At 40.8% G+C, this 21,643-nt stretch overlaps 1 protein-coding gene across 1 annotated transcript in view; it reads left to right on the top strand.

Moving 5' to 3' along the window:
- The window catches only part of NUDT3 (nudix hydrolase homolog 3), a 587,520-nt gene that overhangs the window by 60,853 nt on the left and 505,024 nt on the right, over positions 1 to 21,643 (top strand). The window contains exon 3 of the mRNA XM_089374741.1: positions 3,376 to 3,453. Within this exon, the coding sequence (XP_089230867.1) occupies positions 3,376 to 3,453 (78 nt within the window). The remainder of the gene's footprint in view (positions 1 to 3,375; positions 3,454 to 21,643) is intronic.

Raw genomic sequence — 21,643 nt, 5'->3', positions numbered from 1 at the left:
TTTTCTCCCTCTATGTTAATGGTTGATTTTAAGCTGTGCAAGAAATGCTTTTTTCAGATTACCGGGCGTTAGGGGAAGTTCTCGGCTGAACCAACCAACTCCCAGATTGTGTTTTCTGAAAGAGCCCAACCAGTTCTTGATCCCGGGCTTATCATTCGAAATATTTTTATGAATGCATGCAGGGTTTTCTGAAGTATCTCACATTAAAATCAAATTCTGATAATATCACTGTTGATTATTGATAAATTTGGCTGTTTAAGAGTCGAAAAATTGTAAATACTGTAAATTTTTTTTTGCTGGGTTTAAGGTTTTCAGTTTCGTTTCTTGCACATATTATTTTAGGTTTTCTTTTCTTTTGCAGGTTACAGGTGCAGGTTTTGAGAAATTTTCAGGGTTTTATCAGGCAAATTTGGAGTAGGGAATTTCAAATATTGATTTTGTGGAGAGCTTCAGTGGTTTTTCTGGGCAATCTGGGCAATCCGTTCCATCTCCACGTTGCTGCCTACTCAGAATCGAATCCTCACGCATCATCCCCACCAGTCCATTTCTCAGACCTCTTAACGCTGCCCAAATCCACTACGTTTCTCTTCTCCAGCGTGCATTTTCCTTTAACCCATAGCTTAAAAACTCGAGCTTTCCTTCCGCTGTTGCATCAATCTGCTAACCTTAGACCTTCGTTTCCTAATCCCTTACGCTGCTCCTCTCATAATATCAGCTACACGCTGCTTCTGCCTTCACATCCAGCGCTGCCCGCCACTTCGTGTGTCCATCCACTGGCAGCCCGAAATCCCTGCGTCCATTGCTGCTATCCATTGGCGTGTTTTGCTACCCTTTATGCATTCTTCCCTTCACGCCATTCCACCAACCTGCAGTGAAAATCAAAATTTTTTTTTTTAGCTGCCGCGACTTCATTCCAGTGCGGCCCTAGCTCCTTTCTCCTCCACGCAGTGAGATAACCAGCATTCCTGCGTTCATCGTTGCTGCTCAACTTGCAACCTTCTTCGCGTCCTCATATAGCCTCATCTCTCTGCACCCTTGCCGAACCAGCATTGCTGTCCTCTGCCCGTCGAGCCACCATCCGCCTGAATCTTCAACCTGCAAGCGTTCCCCTCTCCGCCGTCACCTGCAAAGACAGTAAGACCACGTTTTTTTTATTTTTACGGGCTGGTTTGTATTTGCGTTTGGGTATATGCATAGGTAAGATTAGATTGATGCAGCGTAAATACGATTTTCAAGCTTTGTTTAAGTTTTGTTTTAGGTTTATTTCACTTCGTTGTAAGTTTTGATATATATTTAAAAAAAAAATCAAAAAATAAATTTCGATTTTCATTTTTTATATTTACTTAGATTTTAGTTGTGTTCGATTTTGACTTTAGATTTAGGCTTTAGTTAGGGTTTAGGTTTTATATTTTGTTTAATTTTTTAGATTTAAAGCTTTAGATTTTAATTTAGATTTGATTTTTTTTTTTATATATAGTTTTAGATTAGATTAGATTAGATTTTATTTTTCATTTTTTAGGGTTTGTTTCATTTTGAGTTTAAAGTTTAAAAAAAAAGAAAATCATAAAAAATATAAAAATTAAAAATCATAAAAATTATAAAATTATCAAAGACATAAAAATTTTCTTTCTTATAGTTTAGGTTTTGAATTTTTTTAGTTTAGATTTAATTTTAGAAGTAAATAATTAAAATTTTTTGATAAAAGGTTTCCTTTTAGTTTAGTTCAGTTTTTTTGATTTAAAAGTTCCATTTATTTATTCTTCAGTTTTGTTTTATTCAAAAAATTAAAATATTTTGAGAAGGCTTAACAAAATCTTGGAAATTTCATTTTGGCGAATTTTGCAGTGTTTATGTTTCATTTCTCTATGGCTAAATGCACTTAAAGGTTTAGTTAAAGTTAGCTGTGCGAAAGTGGCAACTGATCAGCATTTAAATTCTGTGATCTTTTAAAGCATTTAATTTTTCTTTAAGTTTAATTGCTGGATCATCGTGAATCTACTGGATATCTTGCATTGCTTGGGTCATTTGATGATAAATGTTTGTACATCTAATCATTTAATCATTAACTCCACAAGGCACTGGTCTATTAATCTGATAAAATCTATTTAGCGCTGGTTTCCTTTCGTGTCTCCCAAACCAATTGATTCATAGTTGGTCATCCATTTTCCTATAGGGTCTACCCCCCTTAGCTGCGGGAGACAGGCTTAAACGGAGAGATCGGGGATCAGGGTGACAGCCCCCGGTCTAAGCGTTGTCGTGACAATCTGTGCGACAACACAAAGCATTAAGGAAGCATAGTTCATCCCCTTTGGTGCTTTTCATATGGAGCTATTGTAATTAGACTTTGTTGTAACAATTCTAGAAATAAACATAACACTCGGTTGGTGGTCAACTATTATTTGTTTAAGAGCTTGATTCATTGGTATGAAAATTTCTAAATTGAGTGGCGTTGGGTATTTGCGCTACTCAGTCAACTTCTCTTTCTATACCCACTGGAATGAGACACTAATGATACACAAGTTTGAGAAGAATTTAATTGCTGTTTTGTGAATTTTTCCATGCAGATCAGCACTTTTTAAGCACAGATTTGAGGTGTTTTAAAACATATTGTCACAAAAAGTGAGGCAGATTGATAAAACTAAGTGCTGATTTGATTTTTAGCTAGCTGTCTCATCAATTTTCTTAGCAGAAATCAGGTCTAATTTATAGTTACAAAAAAGTAATTTGTGGACTTGAAGTGTCTTTTGTGGATTAAACAGATTTTTACACTTCAAATCCCTAGGGATTCCCCCCAAGTTTAGCAAGCACTAGCCTGAAGTGCAGAGGGATTGTGCCTGTACTTCTTAGTGGGGCCAACTAAGTTCAAACTTGCTCTGATACCACTTGTGATGTACCTTGCAGTAGTCACAAAATGCGTAAGCATTTGTAAGAATAGGGACAATCCCATAATGTCCAAAGGTCATATGATACAATGATGATTGATATGCAGTCAAGAAGATTGTCATATAATGTGGAGACAACAGTTAGTATAAAATATCTAATCTAGGTACATTAGAAATGCTCACCTTTTCACTGGTATTGGGTTTTTGATTGTATTTATGAAAGCATTATGATATATCAAATGATTGGTAAAGCAATGAGTGGTGCATTGTGTATACTTTATAATATGAAACGTTAGAAGATAATGATTGAGCTTGAATTTGTGCAATGATTCTATTTGGCTTATCTTAACAGTTAAAAGAGACGAGTTGTTTATCTGCCTGTTCTAATATATTTCTCATGTTTAAAATGTATCTTTGTTTTCCACATATGTTCATATTTTCCTTTGCTTTTGCCATTTCTTTATATTGATATCAAAATACGTTATGTTTGCAGGAGAGAGCTACAAGAAGAGTTAGGAATAACACTTCCAGAGGAAGCATTTGAATTACTTTTTGTGTATCTTCAAGAATGGTAAGTTTCTTCTCTTTCTTGAACCAAATGTTCCATGATTATTGATCGCATACAGATTGTAATGTTTTCATTTGAAGATAGAGTATCTTCAAGAATGGTAAGTTTCTTCTCTTTCTTGAACCAAATGTTCCATGATTATTGATCCCATACAGATTGTAATGTTTTCATTTGAAGATAGACAATGTACATTTGAAACAGATAAATTAATCTAATTGAATTCTGTTAAAACATCCATGAGGCCTACTGGGCTATGGAATCAAAAAGCTTACATTCGATGAAAAAATTACAATATACTTTAAGATGGAAGCAAATGCGTGAAGTGGTAAAACTAAAGTTTGGACTAATTTGGATTTGGCCTTCTCTTCATGGATAGGGCTCTAAACAAGCTGGATTGGCTTTTAGCAGCTTGTCTCTAAGGTGCATCTTTGTTGAAGCTCTCTTGTCCTGGTCTTCTTGTCATGAATATAATACATACAAAAACATTATAAACCTGTACATGCACATTGCATGCCCAATGTGCACCTGGAGTACAACTCCGAAAAGTATTATTATGATGAGTTACACAATAAATCCTTATAGGAGAAGAACACCAAGTAACTCAAATAAATCCCAATATAATAATTATAAGTCAGTTGTGTGCAGTAATGATTTTTTTACTTCTAATATATATTAGTTCTCACTCATTGCCTATATAGGTCCACTACTACAACAAACGACTATTCACATATACATTTGAGCCCCCTTCAAAAACCTTGTCTTCAAAGCTTTGTAGTTAAGAGTTTTATACTTTATAGTATGATGAAATCAAGTAATAAGATTTCTTCAAATTTTTGCTTTCTTGTGTTAAATTTATGTAGTTATGGTCGGTCTTCATAATTTGTTCTAGCCCTCCAAATATATGAGAAATGATAGGTAAAAATGTAAGCATCATGTCAGCTTCAAAAAAGGGAATTTCAATTTTTGAAATCTAAATTTTATGCCTCCAAAAGTTAAGTCGGCCCTCTAAGAAGATCAAGTTGGGTCAGCCCAATATACACACCAATTTGGGCTCTTCGACTTCCTCCACGGGGCACCATTTCGGATCACTTCTGTTCACAAGTGGAGGCACAACAAGGACGACTCTGAGGCTTTATGAAGGATGAATCTGAGGCATGATGTGAGAGCTCTTTTAGGCAGCAGACCAGACTTTTCTGGGCAGTTTTCTGTGGGCAGTTTGACTAGGTTTGACTTGGGTTTGGTTACTGGTCAGTTTGACTTTATTTGACTGGAAATTTCAGATTGTATGTCTTGTTGAATTGGGCAATTTTCTAAGAAAAGGTTGCTGGGATTTTCCCTGGTTAGGGTTTTCCCAGGATAAATTTTGTGTCTCTTGTGTTTGGCTGTCTCTTCTTGTTTCTATTGTCATTAATTTTTTACTGTTGAAGATTTTCTATGTATAATTGCTTAATGATGAATGTGGCACGTGATAAACTAATGGAGAAGTCATTGGAAATAATTATCAGTCTAGGGAATCATGAAAAATCAACATGGTATCAAAGTGGGGTCAAAGAGCAGCCACTAAAGAGACTTGAAGAAAGCCAAAGTTACTTGCTCAAACAATGAAGGAAAATCTTTGTCTAATAAGTATCTCTGTCCTGTACTTGTGTATGGAAGAAGGGAGGATTGTTGCCCTAATCCAAACTCTAAATAGAGGCCCTCATCCGAAGTCTTGTCATGGTTTAAGGAGGACCGAAGCCCTCATGATGTCAAGTATTTCTGAGAGTCCAAACTCTGTTTGTAATTAGAAATGAAACCCTCATCCGAGTTTTGTAAGGACTGAAACCCTAAGCTCGAAATTCTGAATATGAACAGATTAAGTTGATTTGAATCCTATTCATGGCAATTCCTGATCAATAATCTATTCTGTGACACGATTAGGGCTGGCCGCAGGCTGCCCTTGCCTTCGGTTCAGGACTACAAGATGAATATATAAGAGGCCTTGGTATGACATCAGAGAGGCCAAGTTTATTGCTCATTCTCAGGACCGAATTCATATTTAGTGGAGGCCGAATTTATCTCTATAAGGAAGCCGGATTAATGTCATCAAAAGTTTGAGTATATTGCTTAAGCATCAGATCTTGAGGCCAATTCTCCTGGCGGTTGTTTTGCTTAACCATTAGGAGACCGAAATGTCCTCAGGACCAAGGACAGGAAGCTTAGAAAGACCTGAGAGGCCTCATGGACATAGGTTGTTGATGATCTTGGTCTATTGCAGAAGGGTAATAAGTTTATTAAAGAACGTATTGAAGCTCGATATGACAAGGGTCAAGGACTCGTTTGTTGATTTTTTGTAGCATCGGGAGGTATTCCCGCATGCTAAGGAGGCCCTAAAATCAGAAAAAAAGAGATTATAATTATTAAAAGAAAAATTTAATTTTTAATAGCCTAAACTAAGTCGGCCCCAGCGTTAGAGGTGACCCTTGGTCAAAAGGGCATCCATTTGTCCACTATAAATACCAGTGTTGAAAATATCGGCAAATATCCGCAAGCATAAAAAATATTTTTTTTCAAATTTTTTAACGTAGCCAATATTTTCAAAATATCGCGATATTTTGCCGATATTTTGAAAATATCGTGATATTTTCAAAACAGAGAATATCGCGATATTTTCTCGGCGATATATCGTTTTGCCGAAAATATCGCGATATTTTCGAATATCGCCGATATTATCAACAGTGATAAATACACAAAGGAGACATCCAATTCATCCAATCCAACAACAACAACAACAACATCTGATCCACACATGCAAAGTCAACAGAAAAAGGAGAAGCAAGTTTGACCAGATCTGATGCTGCCATTGACTAACGTTGACCAAGTCTGTTCTTGCATAGTTTGACCGAATTTTCAGGCTGCCATTTGACTGAACTTTGACAAGTATGACTGTGGAAGGACTGTTTTTGACCACATAATCTCAGAAGTTTGACCACAGTTCTGTGCACTTTTGACCAGCGTTGACTGCAGGTCAATTGATGCTGTTTGGCCAAATTGACTGAGAAAGCTGCAGGGCCGAAATTCGGCCCCCTTTGTCTACAATTGACCAGAAGCAGAACATACTGAAAATCAGCCTGTTGACCAGAGTTGACTAAACTAAACCAAAGTCAAATTTCTTCTCTCCTTTGACCAAATTTGACTGGTATTAGGGCTTGGAAATTGGCACAGATTTCTAGACAATTTATATTGGAAACTTTGCTAAAGATTGAATTCTCCTTGGAAGAAAAGATTGCTGGGCTTTTCCCAAGGTTGGGTTTTTCCAGGGTAAATTTGTGTTTCTTGTGTTTGGCTGTCTCTTAATGATGCTACTGTTATCATTGTTCTACTGTTGAGATTTTATATCTATAATTTCTTAATGATTCACGTGACATAATTATAAATTATTAGAAGTAATTATCAAGATTAGAAGATCAATCTTTTATAAGAAAAATCAACATGGTTGAAGAACGAATTATGAACTATACGAGGATTTTAGCAACAAATCTAGGCCTGAGATGGTGGTCAAAGGAATCGATTAAGACCTATTTCAAGCCTAGTTCAAGTTGAAGTCTGTTATAGGGGTCTTTCCTTGAAGCTGAACCAAATTTTAAGAAGTCTAAAGCCCTGAGGCTACCTGAGGTGTCAAGATTTTTTTTTTTTAAGTACTGCAATCTCTGTCTTCAAGTCATATAGCAAATATGGACATGCTTTGTGTAACTCTTTTTGGTATTAAGGGCATCTCTCTTACTTCACGATCTTGATACATTCTTGATTTAATCAAAAACTACATCTCAATTGATCCACCTAGGAAGTTTCTTCAGGGCCAGAGGGAACTGAGGAGGAAGGCTCCTTTATGTCAGAGTAAGAAAAGATTGTTACCTTGACAATACAAAACAATGATGCCTTAGAAATGATGGACAAAAGTTGCAAATATTCAACCATTGTTTGAAGACGGAAAAACTTTGAGTATTGACTATAAACATTGCTAAATCTGAACTAGACCTTTTTGAGGTCTCTTGTTGAGGCAGAATGTACTTTGGATATATTTGTTTCAAGTGTCATGAACTGTTAAGGCATATTGATGATTTGAATTTGAAAGTGAAGAATTCACTGTACCATGATGATCATATACAGGGACAAATTCAGTTTTGTGAAATTAAAGGGGTATTTATAAATTTACAGTGGATAAGAGTTCCTCATCAGTTTTTTGGAGACCGAAATTTTTCATTGCAAAGATTGAGGCACCTTCAGGACTGGAGTTGTCCTTGTAAAGGACAAATTATTGCTACTGCTGCAATGGTTTCGAGGAGGCTGAGCAACTTGGTTTGGAAGGATCGAAAGTAGTCATCTGAGAGTTGTCCTATTACTACTGTAGCTTTGAGCATGCCAGGATATTCATAAATTCTATTAAATTTGATTCTGCAGTCATACCATTGCTTACAGTTTTGAAATATTGTTTGGGAATAAATTCTTTTGACAATGACATTTTATGGTTGATAAATGGAGTGACCATTTCAAGTATCAATTGTAGATTGTTTGATGGAGCGAGTTTTCCAGTGATGAGGTTCACAAGTGGTCTATAATTCTCAAGGATTAATCTTTTTTTTCCTTGTCAAGGATCAAAGATTGGTTACATGACTATGCCAGGATAATTTAACATAGTTGTTTCTTCATAACAAAATTTGTTGGACTTACAAAGGGTATTGATGGAACTTGGAAGTATTAGGGTTTGTAAATCCTAGAAGACTAGAAGTCTTTGGAAAGTCCTAGGGTTTGTGGCTAAAATCATAGAACTAGACATAGATCAATGTTTCTGCTGAATAACGAAACCCTAGCTAATGACATAAAGAAAAGCAACACACTGATGATGGGGACGAGGATGTTGAGGTTGCAGATGGATTTCAATGATTTCTGTAAGAAGGCAAAGATTCAGAGGGAGTTGATAATTCCTCGCAAGTCTCAAAGGATAAGTACTTAATATCTCTCTTCCTTGTTTATTATTGTTTTACTATTAGTTAGCCTCTTGTCTTTGTTTCTTTTGCTGGGTCAAAATCATTTTTTCGATGGCCTCCTAGTGAGGATTGCAGGAACATTGTGAACACTGCCAAGGATCTGGCAGCAAGTGGAAGTATTAGAAAAACAAAGCAAAATTTGTAGCAAGAGAATTCTCCCAGGGTCAGTGACTTGTGGAGGGAGAAATTGTACTGACATCTATAATCGTACCTGATGACTGGAAGAGATCCTAGTTTTGAGGGAGTAGGCATACCATCGAGTTTGAAGGATGTCATTGTGCCAAGATCTGTGAAAAGTCAGTGATGACTTCAAGGTGGATTTACAAGATCAAGCATTTGGTAAATGGCAACATAGAGAACTACAAAGCGAGGATTCTCCCAAGAAGAGGGAAAGGACTATGAGGAGACATTTGCTCCAGTTGTCAGGTACACTTTTATTAAAATGAATATTTATGTTGCTTCTATTATGGGTTGGAAATTACATTAGGCGGATGTGGAGGCCGCTTTACTCAATGGAGCAATTGAGGAAGAAGAAAAATGCATAGAGCTACCTCAGAGCTTTGAGGTACATGAGAGGAAATCTCATGTCTCCAAACTGAAGAAAGCTTTAAATGGACCTTGGGCATGACATTCTCGGATTGATGGTTATCTAATGAGTAATTTTGCTGCTGGCACTTTTCTATATTGCAATTTAATTGGCCATATAATTCCTCAAACTGATATCTGGTTTTTTATTTTTTTCAAGATGGCCATAGACAGAGACATTGATTGACAGAGATGGCTTTTGAGAGCCAACGCCATGGTTTCCAGAAGACCACTTCGTCGCTGATGTTGAAAAAAAAACCCAGAGTTAAGTGCCCACTGCTTTATTCAAACCTCAGCGAACAATTGAGCCAACTAAGGGAACTCTTGCCCCATGCAGGTTCAAAATGAAAATCTTATGTCAGATGGTGGAAAAAGTTCCCAGAACACAAGGATAAGTTAGGCCTGTTGAGAGTCACAGAGATTATTCTCCTTACACAAGTTCGAATCTTGCTAGCCACCAATTTTGGATTTGCAGGATTGTCAAACTGTTGAAGCATGTATGCATTAGGTGTTTTGTCCAAAATTTTATAAGCTTTACGAGCTTCTCTTTTCATGCCCTTAGCAGCTTCTGTGAGAACGAACTCTGCTCCAAAAGCTCTTAGCCGGACTCGGCATTCCAGACTCATAGATGCTGGCATAGTCAGGATAAGTTTATAACCCTTTAGCTCCAGTAGTGAATGCTAGACCAATCCCTGTATTTATCTTCCTTCAAGTCATAATGTTCTCAATCCCAACTGTGTGAAATGTTCAACTGTCTCCACCACAGGCCTCGCTTGTTGTTTGCTAAAAATGCTTGGTAAGATTGCTCCATCTATTCCTTTGGACTGAGGACTTATCCTTCCATTCTGACAATCCTTAACAACCACTAACATGACGAGTGTATCTAAAATCTCATACCGTAGAACCAAGCGTTTAAAATTTATATCAAGAAAATTTCCTGTTTGACTCGTAAGAAACATATGCAGGCAAGGAGCTGCATTGACAAGGGTTTCCTCATCCTGGGACTGATTTATAGGATATTGAACCTCTAGCACTTTTAAAAGGCGCAACTGTATTACAAATCGCCATAAGTGTGAGAAATTTAACAACTTCAGGAACCTTGTTTGCAATAGCATGAGCCAAATCTGAATCTTCTTATCAATTGTATGACCCAAAAATCAAAATATAGTCAGGTTGCCCTGCTCACAAAAATACCTGTGAAGGTGACAAATTTTATAGGTACGCTTGCTAAAATGGTGGTAACAGGCACTTTTGATTATCCATCCATATTTGTTTTTTCAGCATCAATTCTGTATAACTTGGTGTCGCATAGGTTCTTTTGTTTTCATTCCTTTCGTTGTTGTAACTTAGCCAATTTTTTGTTGTTGTCGATCCTTGATAATATCTTGTCACATAACTATCTGTTAACATTCAATACTCCTGACCTTGTTGAGGAATTGGCCGAGCGCTGCTGCCTCCTGCTGTGACCTGCTCTGCGCGGCCTGAGACTGGGCTCTGCCCTCTCGGCCGTTTCCGCCTCTGACCCTGGTCCTCCTGACCTTTGGGTCTCTCGGATCTGCTAGGATCCTTCTTTTTTCTCCTGTTCTTCTTCAAGATCTCGCTGAGCCACTTGATCTCTTGTCAGAACTGCTTGGATCTGCGCCCTCGAAGATTCTTCCTGCAGGGTCTGATCGGATCCTCTTCTTCTTCATCCCGGTCTTGAGATGCCTCGCTTCCTGTATTTGCTTGGTGCAGATCGGTTTTGCTGATTTGATCTTCTTTGCCATGGAGGCCCAAGGCTCGCCCATCGGTCCCTCGCAAGCTCCATCCCCGGAAGTTGAAGCAGCCTTCTCCTCTCTACTTGCTTCGCTGCCCAAAAAGAAGAAGTCCGAAGTCGCTAAGTTCGTCAAAAGGCTCGACGATGTTCCAGAGGTAAACCTCCCTCCTGAGGGCCCGATCCAAGTCGCTTTATCCCTGGCAGATCGTGCCCTGGTGGGTCAATTCACGGGCCTTTGGCCCTCTCCAAAATCGACGAAAAACTGGGTCGTTAAGAACTGGGTTCCGCTGATCAAAAACAAAGTCACCTCTTATTTTCTAGGTAGAGGGTTCTTCTTGTTCGAGTTCAACACAAAGGAGGACAAAGACCTGATCTTCAGGAATGGGCCCTATTTCATGGGACCTCAGGGCCTCTACCTCAACAAATGGACCCCTGACTTCGATTCGGCCGTGGATGTCCCAACGACAGTCCCTGTTTGGGTTCGGCTCCCTAATCTTCCAGTGCATTGTTGGAACTGGGAGTCCCTCAAGCACATAGGAAATACTTTGGGAAAATTCATTGATAGAGTAAACAACAACGATCAGTACGATTGCGCCCGAATCTGTGTCGAGGTGGACTTAGAGGTGGGGCTTTCGGAGGCCATCAAATTAAAGGTTGGCAGTTGGACGCATGTGCAAGTGTTGGACTATGAGCAACTCCCTTTCAAATGTCGTAAATGTCACATCTATGGCCATTTTGCAAGAGGGTGCCCGAACAAAGGGGAAGCAGAGAAAGGAAAGGAAGAGGGCTGGAACCAGGTCAAGAGGCCAAAGACATCTCACAAGAAATCTGGGGTTCATGGCCCCCAGCCTGCCTCCACCCAGAATGTTCCCCCGCCAAAAAGCCAAGAAAATAGGTATGAGGTCTTAAGCTCTGCTGAAGAGACTCCTTAGGAAGAAGATAGGCAAGATAAACCATTAGAAAAAATGACTTCAGCAGAAGCAAGACCTGAAGAAAGCGCCACGACAAGAAACAAGGATAAGCAAACAGAAGCCTCCGAGGAGGAACATGACTCAGAGGAGTCTGAGGAGGATGGAGAAATAGGAGATACGCAGACATCGGTCAGAAGATCTGCAAGGGGCCGCAAATTTGCTAGAGAAAAGAGAGATCAAGAAACTTACAAAGACAAGCTTCAGGGTAGTCAGCCCACTCTGGAGAAACTCCTTGGCAAAAATCCGAAGATGATCAAAAACCAAGCGCAGGGCTCCAAGGGAGCCCATCATCATAAAAATAAATGATGAAGATTGTCTCCTGGAACTGCAGAGGAATGGGGAGCAAAGTGAAAGAAGAAGCAACGAGAAGCCTTATAAGAAGAGAAGCCCCAGACATTCTTCTGATTCAGGAGACCAAAATGGAGGACAAGGAGTTTCTCCAAATCAGTACAAAATTTTGGAAAGGAAGCAACGGACATGTAGTTTCAGCACGGGGAGCCTCTGGGGGTCTGGGCTCCCTCTGGAACCCTCTCAAGTATAGGCTGGTCACCGAGTTGCACAACACCCATTGGCTGTTTTTGAAGCTCCAGCCTTTGGACTCGAGGGAGGCAGTCAGTCTTTTCAATGTCTATGTTCCAACAAATATAGGGGAGAAAAGGGAGTGCTGGGACTCCATCAAACATCTGTCGGAGTCAGAAAATTTGGAAAACATCATTGTTGCAGGGGATCTAAACCTTACCTTGCGCATGGAGGAAAAGCGAGGAGGCACAATCATAAGGGACCCTGCAAGGGAATGGGTGGAAGACCTCATGCAGGACTGGGATCTACTTGACATCCCCCCAGAAAATGGTAAGTACACTTGGTCTAACAAAAGAATAGGTCCTGGTCACATTGTTGCTAGACTTGATAGATGTTTGGTGCAGAGTTCCTTCCTTTTGCTGGGCTTAGAATTCAGATTGCATATCCTCCCATGCAATGTTTCAGATCATAAGCCCATTTTGCTTGAGATGTTGGGCCACAAAGATCTTGGCCCCATCCCCTTCAGATTCAACCCTCTTTGGGTCAAGGAACCAGAGTTTCTGAATTTGGTTCAAGACTGCTGGAATACGCCAGTGAAAGGTTCTTCTTTCTTCATTTGGGAAGAAAAACTTAGAAGACTGAAAGCGGTTCTTAAAACTTGGGCCAAATCTCTTCCCTCCCCTGCAAAAGAGAGAAAGCACGCCCAAGAAAATCTCGCCTAGCACCATGCCCAAAGTGAAGATGTAGAAATCACTAAAGAAGTATTAGATAAGGAAGCTGAGCTCCAGCAAATCTTCCATAAAGCTTGCCTTTCAGAGGAAGAGCATTGGAGACAAAAGTCTAGGAGTTTATGGCTTAAAGCAGGAGACAGAAATTCTGCCTTCTTCCATAAACAAGCTCAAGCCAGAAAGAGCTTCAATTCTATCGCAGAAATCAAAGATGGCAACTCGACACACAAAGACTTTGATAGCATAAAGAGAGCAGCTTTCAATCACTTTCAAAACCTGTATAGAGAAGAGGGCGTGACGGACCCAAACTCTAAATTTTTGGAGTCGGTTCCCCCTAGGATCTCACCTTCAATGAATCAACAACTTGAAGCGAAGATCTCTATACAAGAAATAAAAGATGCTCTCTCCGACATGGAGCCTGACAAAGCCCCAGGCCCGGAGGGCTTCACTGCAAGATTTCTTCAAACCTGCTGGCAAATTGTGGAGAAAGACCTCTACAAAATGATTTTGAAATCTCAAAATTGCCAGAAAATTGGGGGCAGCACCAATTCAACTTTTCTTGCCCTCATTCCCAAGGAAAAGGGTGCTAAAGAATTTAATCGGTTCTGCCCCATCTCTCTTTGTAATATTGGATACAAATTAATCACAAAGGTTATTGCCAACAGACTAAAAGGTATTCTTCTAGCCATCATCCCGGAGAACCAAGGCGGATTTGTTTAGGGGAGACAGCTTGTTGACAACTTCATCCTCGTGCAAGAGGCGATTCACTCAGCTTCGCAAAGAGAAAGGTATCGTAATTAAATTAGATTTGGCTAATGCTTTTGATCGGGTCAGACTTAGCTTTCTTTGGGAAGTCTTGAAAAAAATTGGCTTTGGAATGGGCTTTTTAAAATGGATCCTTGCTTGTATTGCTGATCCTTGGATCGACCCCCTGGTGAATGGGAGAGCAGCTGGTTTTTTTAAAGCTTCAAGAGGGCTTAGGCAGGGTTGCCCCCTCTCTCCGCTCCTCTTCGTCCTTCATGTTTCTGTCCTGAGTTTCTACCTGGATCAGAAACTGGTTGACCAAGAGATCTTGGGGCTCAATATAGCCAGAGGGGTTAAAAATGTTAACCACACCCTGTTTGCGGATGATACCCTCTTGTTAGGGGCTGCCTCTGCCAGATCTGCTTTAAGATTCAAGGAGGTCTTGGACGACTACAGTGAAGCCACAGGTAGCAGTTTAAACAATGGTAAGTGCAAAGCTTTTTGCTGGAATATCTCGGCTTCCACCCTTTCTGCCATTTCAAGAATTTTGGGCTTTACTGCCTCCCTCAACTGGTCCTCCTTTACTTATTTGGGCCTCCCCATCTTCCGCAAATTGGCATAAAACAGAGATTGGATTCCTCTGTTGGACAAATTTAAGGCCAAAGTCCATGCTTGGGGATTCTCATGGTTAAACCTTGCTGGCAAAACTATCCTCATCAAACCCGTTCTCAGTAGCCTCCCCATTTTTCAATTCTCTGTAATTCTAGCCCCTTCAGGCATCATAAAAAAAATGGAAGCCTTCATTCGCAAGTTCTTCTGGAAAGGGGGCAATCACAATGACAGGAAAATCCCTTTGGTAAGTTGGGAGAAAATCTGCAAGCCCCAGAGCGAAGGAGGCCTTAACTTCAAAGATCTCAGCCTCCAAAACATAGCCATGGGAGCCAAGATCTTCTGGAGAATCATTGGACCACATCCAGGTTGGGCGCAAAGAGCTCTATGGAGGAAATATTTCATGGGAAAGAGGAAGAGATGTCTGGACGCCCTACTACCCACCACAGGCTTGCAGCTGATCAAACTCTGTCACAAAGCAGCCCCTTTAATCAGAGACAGAGCGTATTGGATTCCAGGAAACGACAAAGAAATTAAGATATGGGACGACAGCATTATGATGCACCTTCCTTTATCGTCCCATTGCTCTCTACATGCGCTGCGTTTGTGGTTGGACAACGCAGGTTGCATTACTCTTTGGGACATTTCACAATGGGAAGGCAGAAATTGGCTGCGTTGGAGACTCCCTCCCGTCCTTCCTGAGCTGTCTCAAGCACGTGATCTTCTCCTTTCTTTGTTAAACGGTATGGCGCCTCTGCGCGTAGGTAAGAAGGATGCCCGTGGTTGGGGAGCCGCCCCAGGGCTTTACATGGTTGTGCAGGGATATAAATGCCTTCATGATCGTCCTAAGTTCTAACCTCCCTCCTAATCCTGCTGTTTGGAATGGGATCTGGAATTTCAAATCCATGCCTAAGGTCGATTCATTTTGTTGGCTGTTATGCCACAGAGGGATTTTAATAGCAGATAGATTGAAGAAGAAAGGATTTCATGGTCCCTCTCGATGCCACTTATGCTGTGACAGTGAGGAGAACGCCCAGCATATCATACTGGACTGCAGATTTTCAAGAGAAATCTGGCATGGCCTTTTGAGCTACTGGAATTCTGAATTCATTTTACCCATGTCTATATTAGATCTTTTTGCAAACTAGTGGAATTACAACCCAGAAACGCTCCCAAAAAATGAAAGTTTCATAGCTGCATGGCTCTCCTTGCCGAAATTTGCTTGCTGGCAAATCTGGCTCAAGCGTAATAGAAGAGTTTTCAGAGATGAAAGTCTAAATTCACAGTTCATCATCACCAAAACAAAATGCCTTTGGAAAGAAAGTCTGGGGGAACATTTGCTGGATTTGAATTTGATCCAGCAAGACTTAGAATGGGGTGCCTCGATGGACCTCCATTTCTCTGGCGAAACAAGGCATCACAAGGTCATAAAAGAGTGGCAATTCAGAGGGAAGGAGAATGATCTATCGGATTTGCTCCTCAGGCAATCCAGATTCTCTTTGTTCTTCGATGGAGCAGCGAAAGGCAATCCTGGATTGGCTGGGGCAGGAGGAATTATAAAAAATAAAGAGGGCATAACTGTGGCAAAGTTCGCTTGGGGATTAGGGCAGTCTACCAGCATGCAAGCTGAAGCCTTGGCACTTCTGCAAGGTCTTAAGCAAGCAAAGGCTATTGGTCTCTCAGATGTCAGTATTATAGGAGATTCTCAATCCATTATCAAAGTCTTAGTGGAGGATTCCTCTCCTGCAGACATTAGACTGGCAAGAGTGATTTCAAGAATCAGAACCTTGGTGAAATCTTTCCGGACTACAACCTTCCTCCACGTTTTGAGGGACAATAATAAAGCTGCTGATTTGGAAGCCAATAGGGCAGTTCCACTTCCCGCTGGCTGTCTCTTGGCAGACGGAATTGAGAACTGGGACTCCACTCCATAAAGATTGTCATGTTTTTCTGCATTTTATTGAATCAGTTTGTTCGTCTATTTAAGATATGGAAAATAACGGAGATAGACTCGATAGTCTCGAGTAAATCTTGCGGTTTCCCAAGTTTTGGGGCCTTTGATCAGTTAGTGGAAGAAAGTTTAAGGGCTATGCCCGATCAAATGTAACCGGTCAAGTAGTTTGGAGGCCGAAATTAGAAGCAAGTATTCTATCTCTTACTACTCGCTCTTGAAGACCTATGTAGGCCGAGTTCTGTGGCACTATTTCTTGTGGCATGCGTGCCTCTTTGTGGCACTATTTCCTGTGGCATGTGAGCTCCTTTGTGGCACTATTTCCTGTGGCGTGCGAGCTTCTCTGCGTCACTATTCTCTGTGGTATGTGAGCTTCACTATGGCACTATTCTCTGTGGTATGCGAACTTCCCTGTGGCACTATTCTCCGTGGTATGCGAGCTTCTATGTGGTTCCTTATGTCTGTGGTAAAGGGAAATTCTACGACTCCTTATCTCTGTGACTGAGGAAGAGGACGAAGTTTTGTCCATATGATCTTATCAAAGATATGTTATTTTGATTGATATACAATTGATGAATTGAAATCTCTTTCATAAGGAAAGATTGTTGGGTTTTCCCCTGGCCACTGGCCTAAATTTTCGTGTCTCTTGTCTCCTGTCTCATTTGCTTACTATGATCTCTATTGTCTACTGTAGAAGTGAATGGTTAAAATTTTTCATGTATAACTGCTTGATGATTGGAATGATTTAAAGAACTAATATTGTATCATTGGAAGTAGTTATCAGTTTGAAAAATTGCACCAGTCTTGATTGCACTAGAAAATCAATAAAAATTACCCTAACACTGCCATCGAATTGTCACAAGAAATCCTTCTGAATTTTGGCCTCAGGAATATTGGGAATCTCAGGACTTTAATTGCTTAGGATGAGGATCGAAGCTCTGTCTTGGTGAAAGACCTTAAATTTGCCTTTGAATTCCTTAGGAAACCGTATGAAATTTTGTCCCAAGAGCTCGTGCTACCTCAAGAACTCTTGGGTTTGCGACATATATTAACTAACCCTTGGAATAACCTCAAGAAGGCTCGATTCCTTTTTAGATAATCTCTGTTTTAGCCTTAGGAAGATACACTGCTTGCCACAAAACATACCAGTACAGGCTGAGGAGATTTTCGGTTAACCTGCCTTAGACTTCCACCAAAAATTTGCTAATACTTCAGATAAAATAAAGTCCTTGCATCCAAAACAAAGAGAATAGAAGATAGAAAAGATTTACTAACTGGGGTGGAGTCTTTCACCACCGAAAAAGCCTCAGAGCCTCAGGCTGAAGAAAACAAAGACAATTCAATTCCAATTCAATGATGATTGATTTGATCTCAACTCTTCTCTATTTATAGATTTCTCCAAGGGCTCCAAAATGTGAGGGGTTGTGGGTGCAACACCCAGTTTTGGATTTTTTCCCCAATCGACCCAACAAAGGCTTCCAAGGCTATAACAAATGATCTCCAAAATATTCCAAGAAGCCTTCAAAGTCTGGTTCGACCGTTCAAATCTATTCCAATACCTCAAGAAGATGCTCCAAAGGATTTTGAAAGTATGGTTCAACCGTTCAAATCTTTTAATTCATGAATACTAGTTTTTGCAGCATCTAATGTGTTCTAGCCACAAAATTTTGTGGAGAGGCTAGAATACATGAGATCTCCAAAACCCAGAAATCATTTATGGAAATTCCACCAAGAGACGACTTAATTAGATTATTAGTTCTTTTTTAAATATTTCCCAAGTCTAAACTTAGGGAACATGACTAATTAATCCGAATTAATTAAGTTATGGTGTGAATCTTCTAGAAACTCACACAGATCGACTTCTAGTTAATCCTAGCCATAGATTAAGATCTAATATTGGCCGTTGAAGTCTCAACAGAGGGTTATAAGAAGAAAGTTGATGGGGCTTGGAGAACACACTTGCAGAGTTTGATTTTGTTGAGAAATCGATTTCCAGAGTAGCAACTGTGTGTTGCTGGAAGTGATTCAGTGAGGTCGAAGCAGTGAGAGAGGGGCAGAGATAGTGAGGCTGGAGGAAGCTTTTCCAGTTCTGGTGAGTACATTGCAGAGAGGCAGTGATTGCCATAGCTAGGCAGCGCAAAGCCCTCTTGGGGAGATTTCCGTTTTGCTGGGGAGAAGTTGAGATTTTGAGCCAATCGCTGGGTAGAGGGTCTGAAGGCAAAGATGTTGAAGTTTCTAAGTTTACTTAGTTAGAAACCCTCCATGCACTTTATCTGATTTATTCCTATCTACTTGTTATTTTACTTAACAAGTTATTTACAATGTAAATACTGAAAATAAACACTAGTGCATGCTCAAAATATTACAGATCAACAACTAAAGGAAATAGAAACAAACACACCATATGACACCATTATTTTTGGACTAATTTCCTCGGAAAAACCCAATGTGGGAAAACCAATGCAGCTATCTGAGGGTTTTCTTATTAAGCAATATCAAAGTACAATCTGGGTGCTGAAACTAGCCTACCCAACAGAGAATTTCCTTGACAGTAATACCTCTCAGTTTCTGACAAATCTCCTCGCTGAAACCCCAGATAATCCTTCCGACAGCTACTCAGCACCAATCTGCCCCAGAAACCCCAGCGTCAGCCTCTCTCTGGACTGCGTCAGCCCCTCTGCCCAACGTTGGCCCTATGTCACCCCAGATCGAATGGGCCTGCGTCAGCCTTAGGAGGCCCTGCATCACCTCGGATGGGTCTGTGTCAACCTTAGGAGGCCCTGCGTTAGCCCTTTGACCCTTTGTGTCAGCAACGTTGGCCTCTCTGAGGCTCTGCGTAGCTCCCGACTGCCTCTGCGTGTCCTTGCGTGAGCCCTGGTTGGCTCTGCGTCACTCTCCCCAGCTACTGCACTGCTCTCCCGACACTATCTCTGCGTCTCTGTCTTTCTGTACTAAAATGCCCCTCAGTTGCATCTCCCGATCACTAATTCTATCTCTCTTAGCAAACCCCACTCTAGAGAATAGAATGACTGATCACTCTAGTGTATTTCTCCAAGTGACCCTCAAGCCTCCTCTTATACTTTTCTTGTTGACATATCAACGGCCTAGATTAAGTCCCTAATCAACGGCTAAGATTAGATCTAGCTTGATCCATGACTTTTGGACCATTCTAACACAATTTCATATTAATCCACATTAAAAATATTAATTATTTTAATATCTCTTGAACTCTTTAGAATTTGCCCAAACCCTTTCTGGGTATTGGGGATCTCATGTGCCCCAACCTCTCCACCAAATTTCATGGCTAGAGCACATCCGATGCTAGCCCAAATCAACAAAAGAGTATCATTTTCCCAGACAGCAGCTGACGAGGCAGTGAGAGGAGACGCAGTTTCGAGCTTGTGGGACGCAATAACTGTGTACACTGACGTAGCGACTGCGCAGAGGGAGCAAGGAGCAACTCAATTCGAGCTGAGGTTAGTGTGGGATCACTTGTGGAGTGAGAAATTTGTCTCACTAGCTATTATTGCCAATTATTTATCTGTTTGGATTGCTATTTTAAGCATCCTTAGTTTGTACTCAGATTTTCACTACTGCATAATATTAAAACCCTTAGCTGTTGCACTGGTTTTCTCGAGTTGGGTTTTCTCGGGGACCTAGTCCAAAAATAACGGTGTCATATTGTGTGTTTGCGTCTATTTCTTCCAACTTTTTAATTTCTTCTGCAGTATTTTATTTGTGAAGGTTGCAGTGTATTTAATTCGATATTTTCCGTAACACACAACAAGTAAATTGTTTAATTATATTAACAACTAGAAGAATTAACATTAGTTGTTGCAATAGGGTTCAGGGTTAGCTGAATTTTCACATGGTATCAAACTGCAAATTGTAAGGTAGAGAGCTTAGTAGCAGAAGGGAAGAGGAATTTTGTAGCTCTACGCAAGCAGGAGTTAGAAACCCTAAGAGGCAGCTCAGTTTCTTGGCCAGAAGGGTCGATTTCTTTAGGAAAAATCGATTTCTCTGAGAGAGCGACGAGAAATTGGATTCCTCTAGTTCGAGGATTACTAGAGGCAGAGGGAGCAACCAATATTTTCCTTGTAGAGAAGATCTCTAGCTGGACATAGTGTTTTGCAACAGTTGCTAGTGCAAAATAGCGTTAGGAGGAAGAAAGAGCACACACTGAGGGAAATTTTCCTCAAAGGACTTCTAGCTTCAGAAGTTTGATTTTCTCTTGCAGATCAACAGTCGTTGTGAGCAGATTTACTCACTTCAGCAAGTTGTGCGTAGAGCCTAGTAGCAGCTGAGTAGAGGAGAAGAGGATTTCAACTTATTTTGCTGAGATGGCCACTGCCGGACTACGAGATTAGGATAGGTTGGACGATGCTTCCAACTATGTATTTGGAAGGCAAGGATGTCTTTCCTTCTGGATGAATATGGCCTGAAGTCGTTTATAGATGCAATGGTAGCTATCCCCATAGATGCAGATCAGTTGAAGGAATACCGAAAGGAGATGGCAAGGGCAAAGAGGTTGATTCTTGATGGTGTTTGAGATCACATTGTATCACACATAGCGAGCCAGGGAATGACCAAGGAGATGTGGGATACACTTTCCACGCTATATCAAGGCACTTCCGAGTAGCGGAAGATGTATTTGGAGGAAAAGTTGAGATGCACCAGGATGCAGAAGGGGGAACGCATAGACCCCTACCTCACCAGGATTTAGGAGATTCGGGATCAGTTGTCAGCTGTTGGAGCAACACCTCAAGCCACAGAGCTAGTACGATTGGCACTCAACAATGTCTCCAAGGAGTGGCAGGTATTCGTCCAAAGCATTTTGGGCAGAGAAACCTTGCCAAGGTGGGACAGGATGTGGGCCGATTTGCAGCAGGATGAATTGACGTGAGACTTAGTGAAGAGCTCCATCAGTGGCAGTAGTAGCGGGTCACAACAGGTGAAGGAGGAGTAGAATTTGGCCTTCGCATCAAAGGGTCCCAGTCAGGGACAGGGGGAGCAGTGAAGGAAGAAGAAGGACCTATCGAAGGTCAAGTGCTTCAGATGTGGTGAGCTTGGCCACTACAACACCCAGTGTCCTCTCAGGAAGAAGGACAAAGAGGAGAAGTAGGACCAACAGGTAGCATCAACAGAGATCGATAGGTTGTCCTCCAGGTTGGAGGAAGACTTCGCCATGTTTGCTAACATACGCCCAAGAGTCAAGTGGGGTGATGTGGTGTTGTAGCCCCAGAGTGCTACAGATGGGCAAGATTCTTGAGGAGGTCCACCTCTTGAATCAGAACCTTGCTACG

The sequence above is a fragment of the Pinus tabuliformis genome, chromosome 8, assembly GCF_031772625.1.
Source record: "Pinus tabuliformis cultivar Carrire ecotype Pingquan chromosome 8, CPIR1, whole genome shotgun sequence".
Taxonomy (NCBI): Eukaryota; Viridiplantae; Streptophyta; class Pinopsida; order Pinales; family Pinaceae; genus Pinus; species Pinus tabuliformis.
Note: the sequence above shows the minus strand (reverse complement) of the source record. Positions and strands in the feature narration are given on the sequence as shown.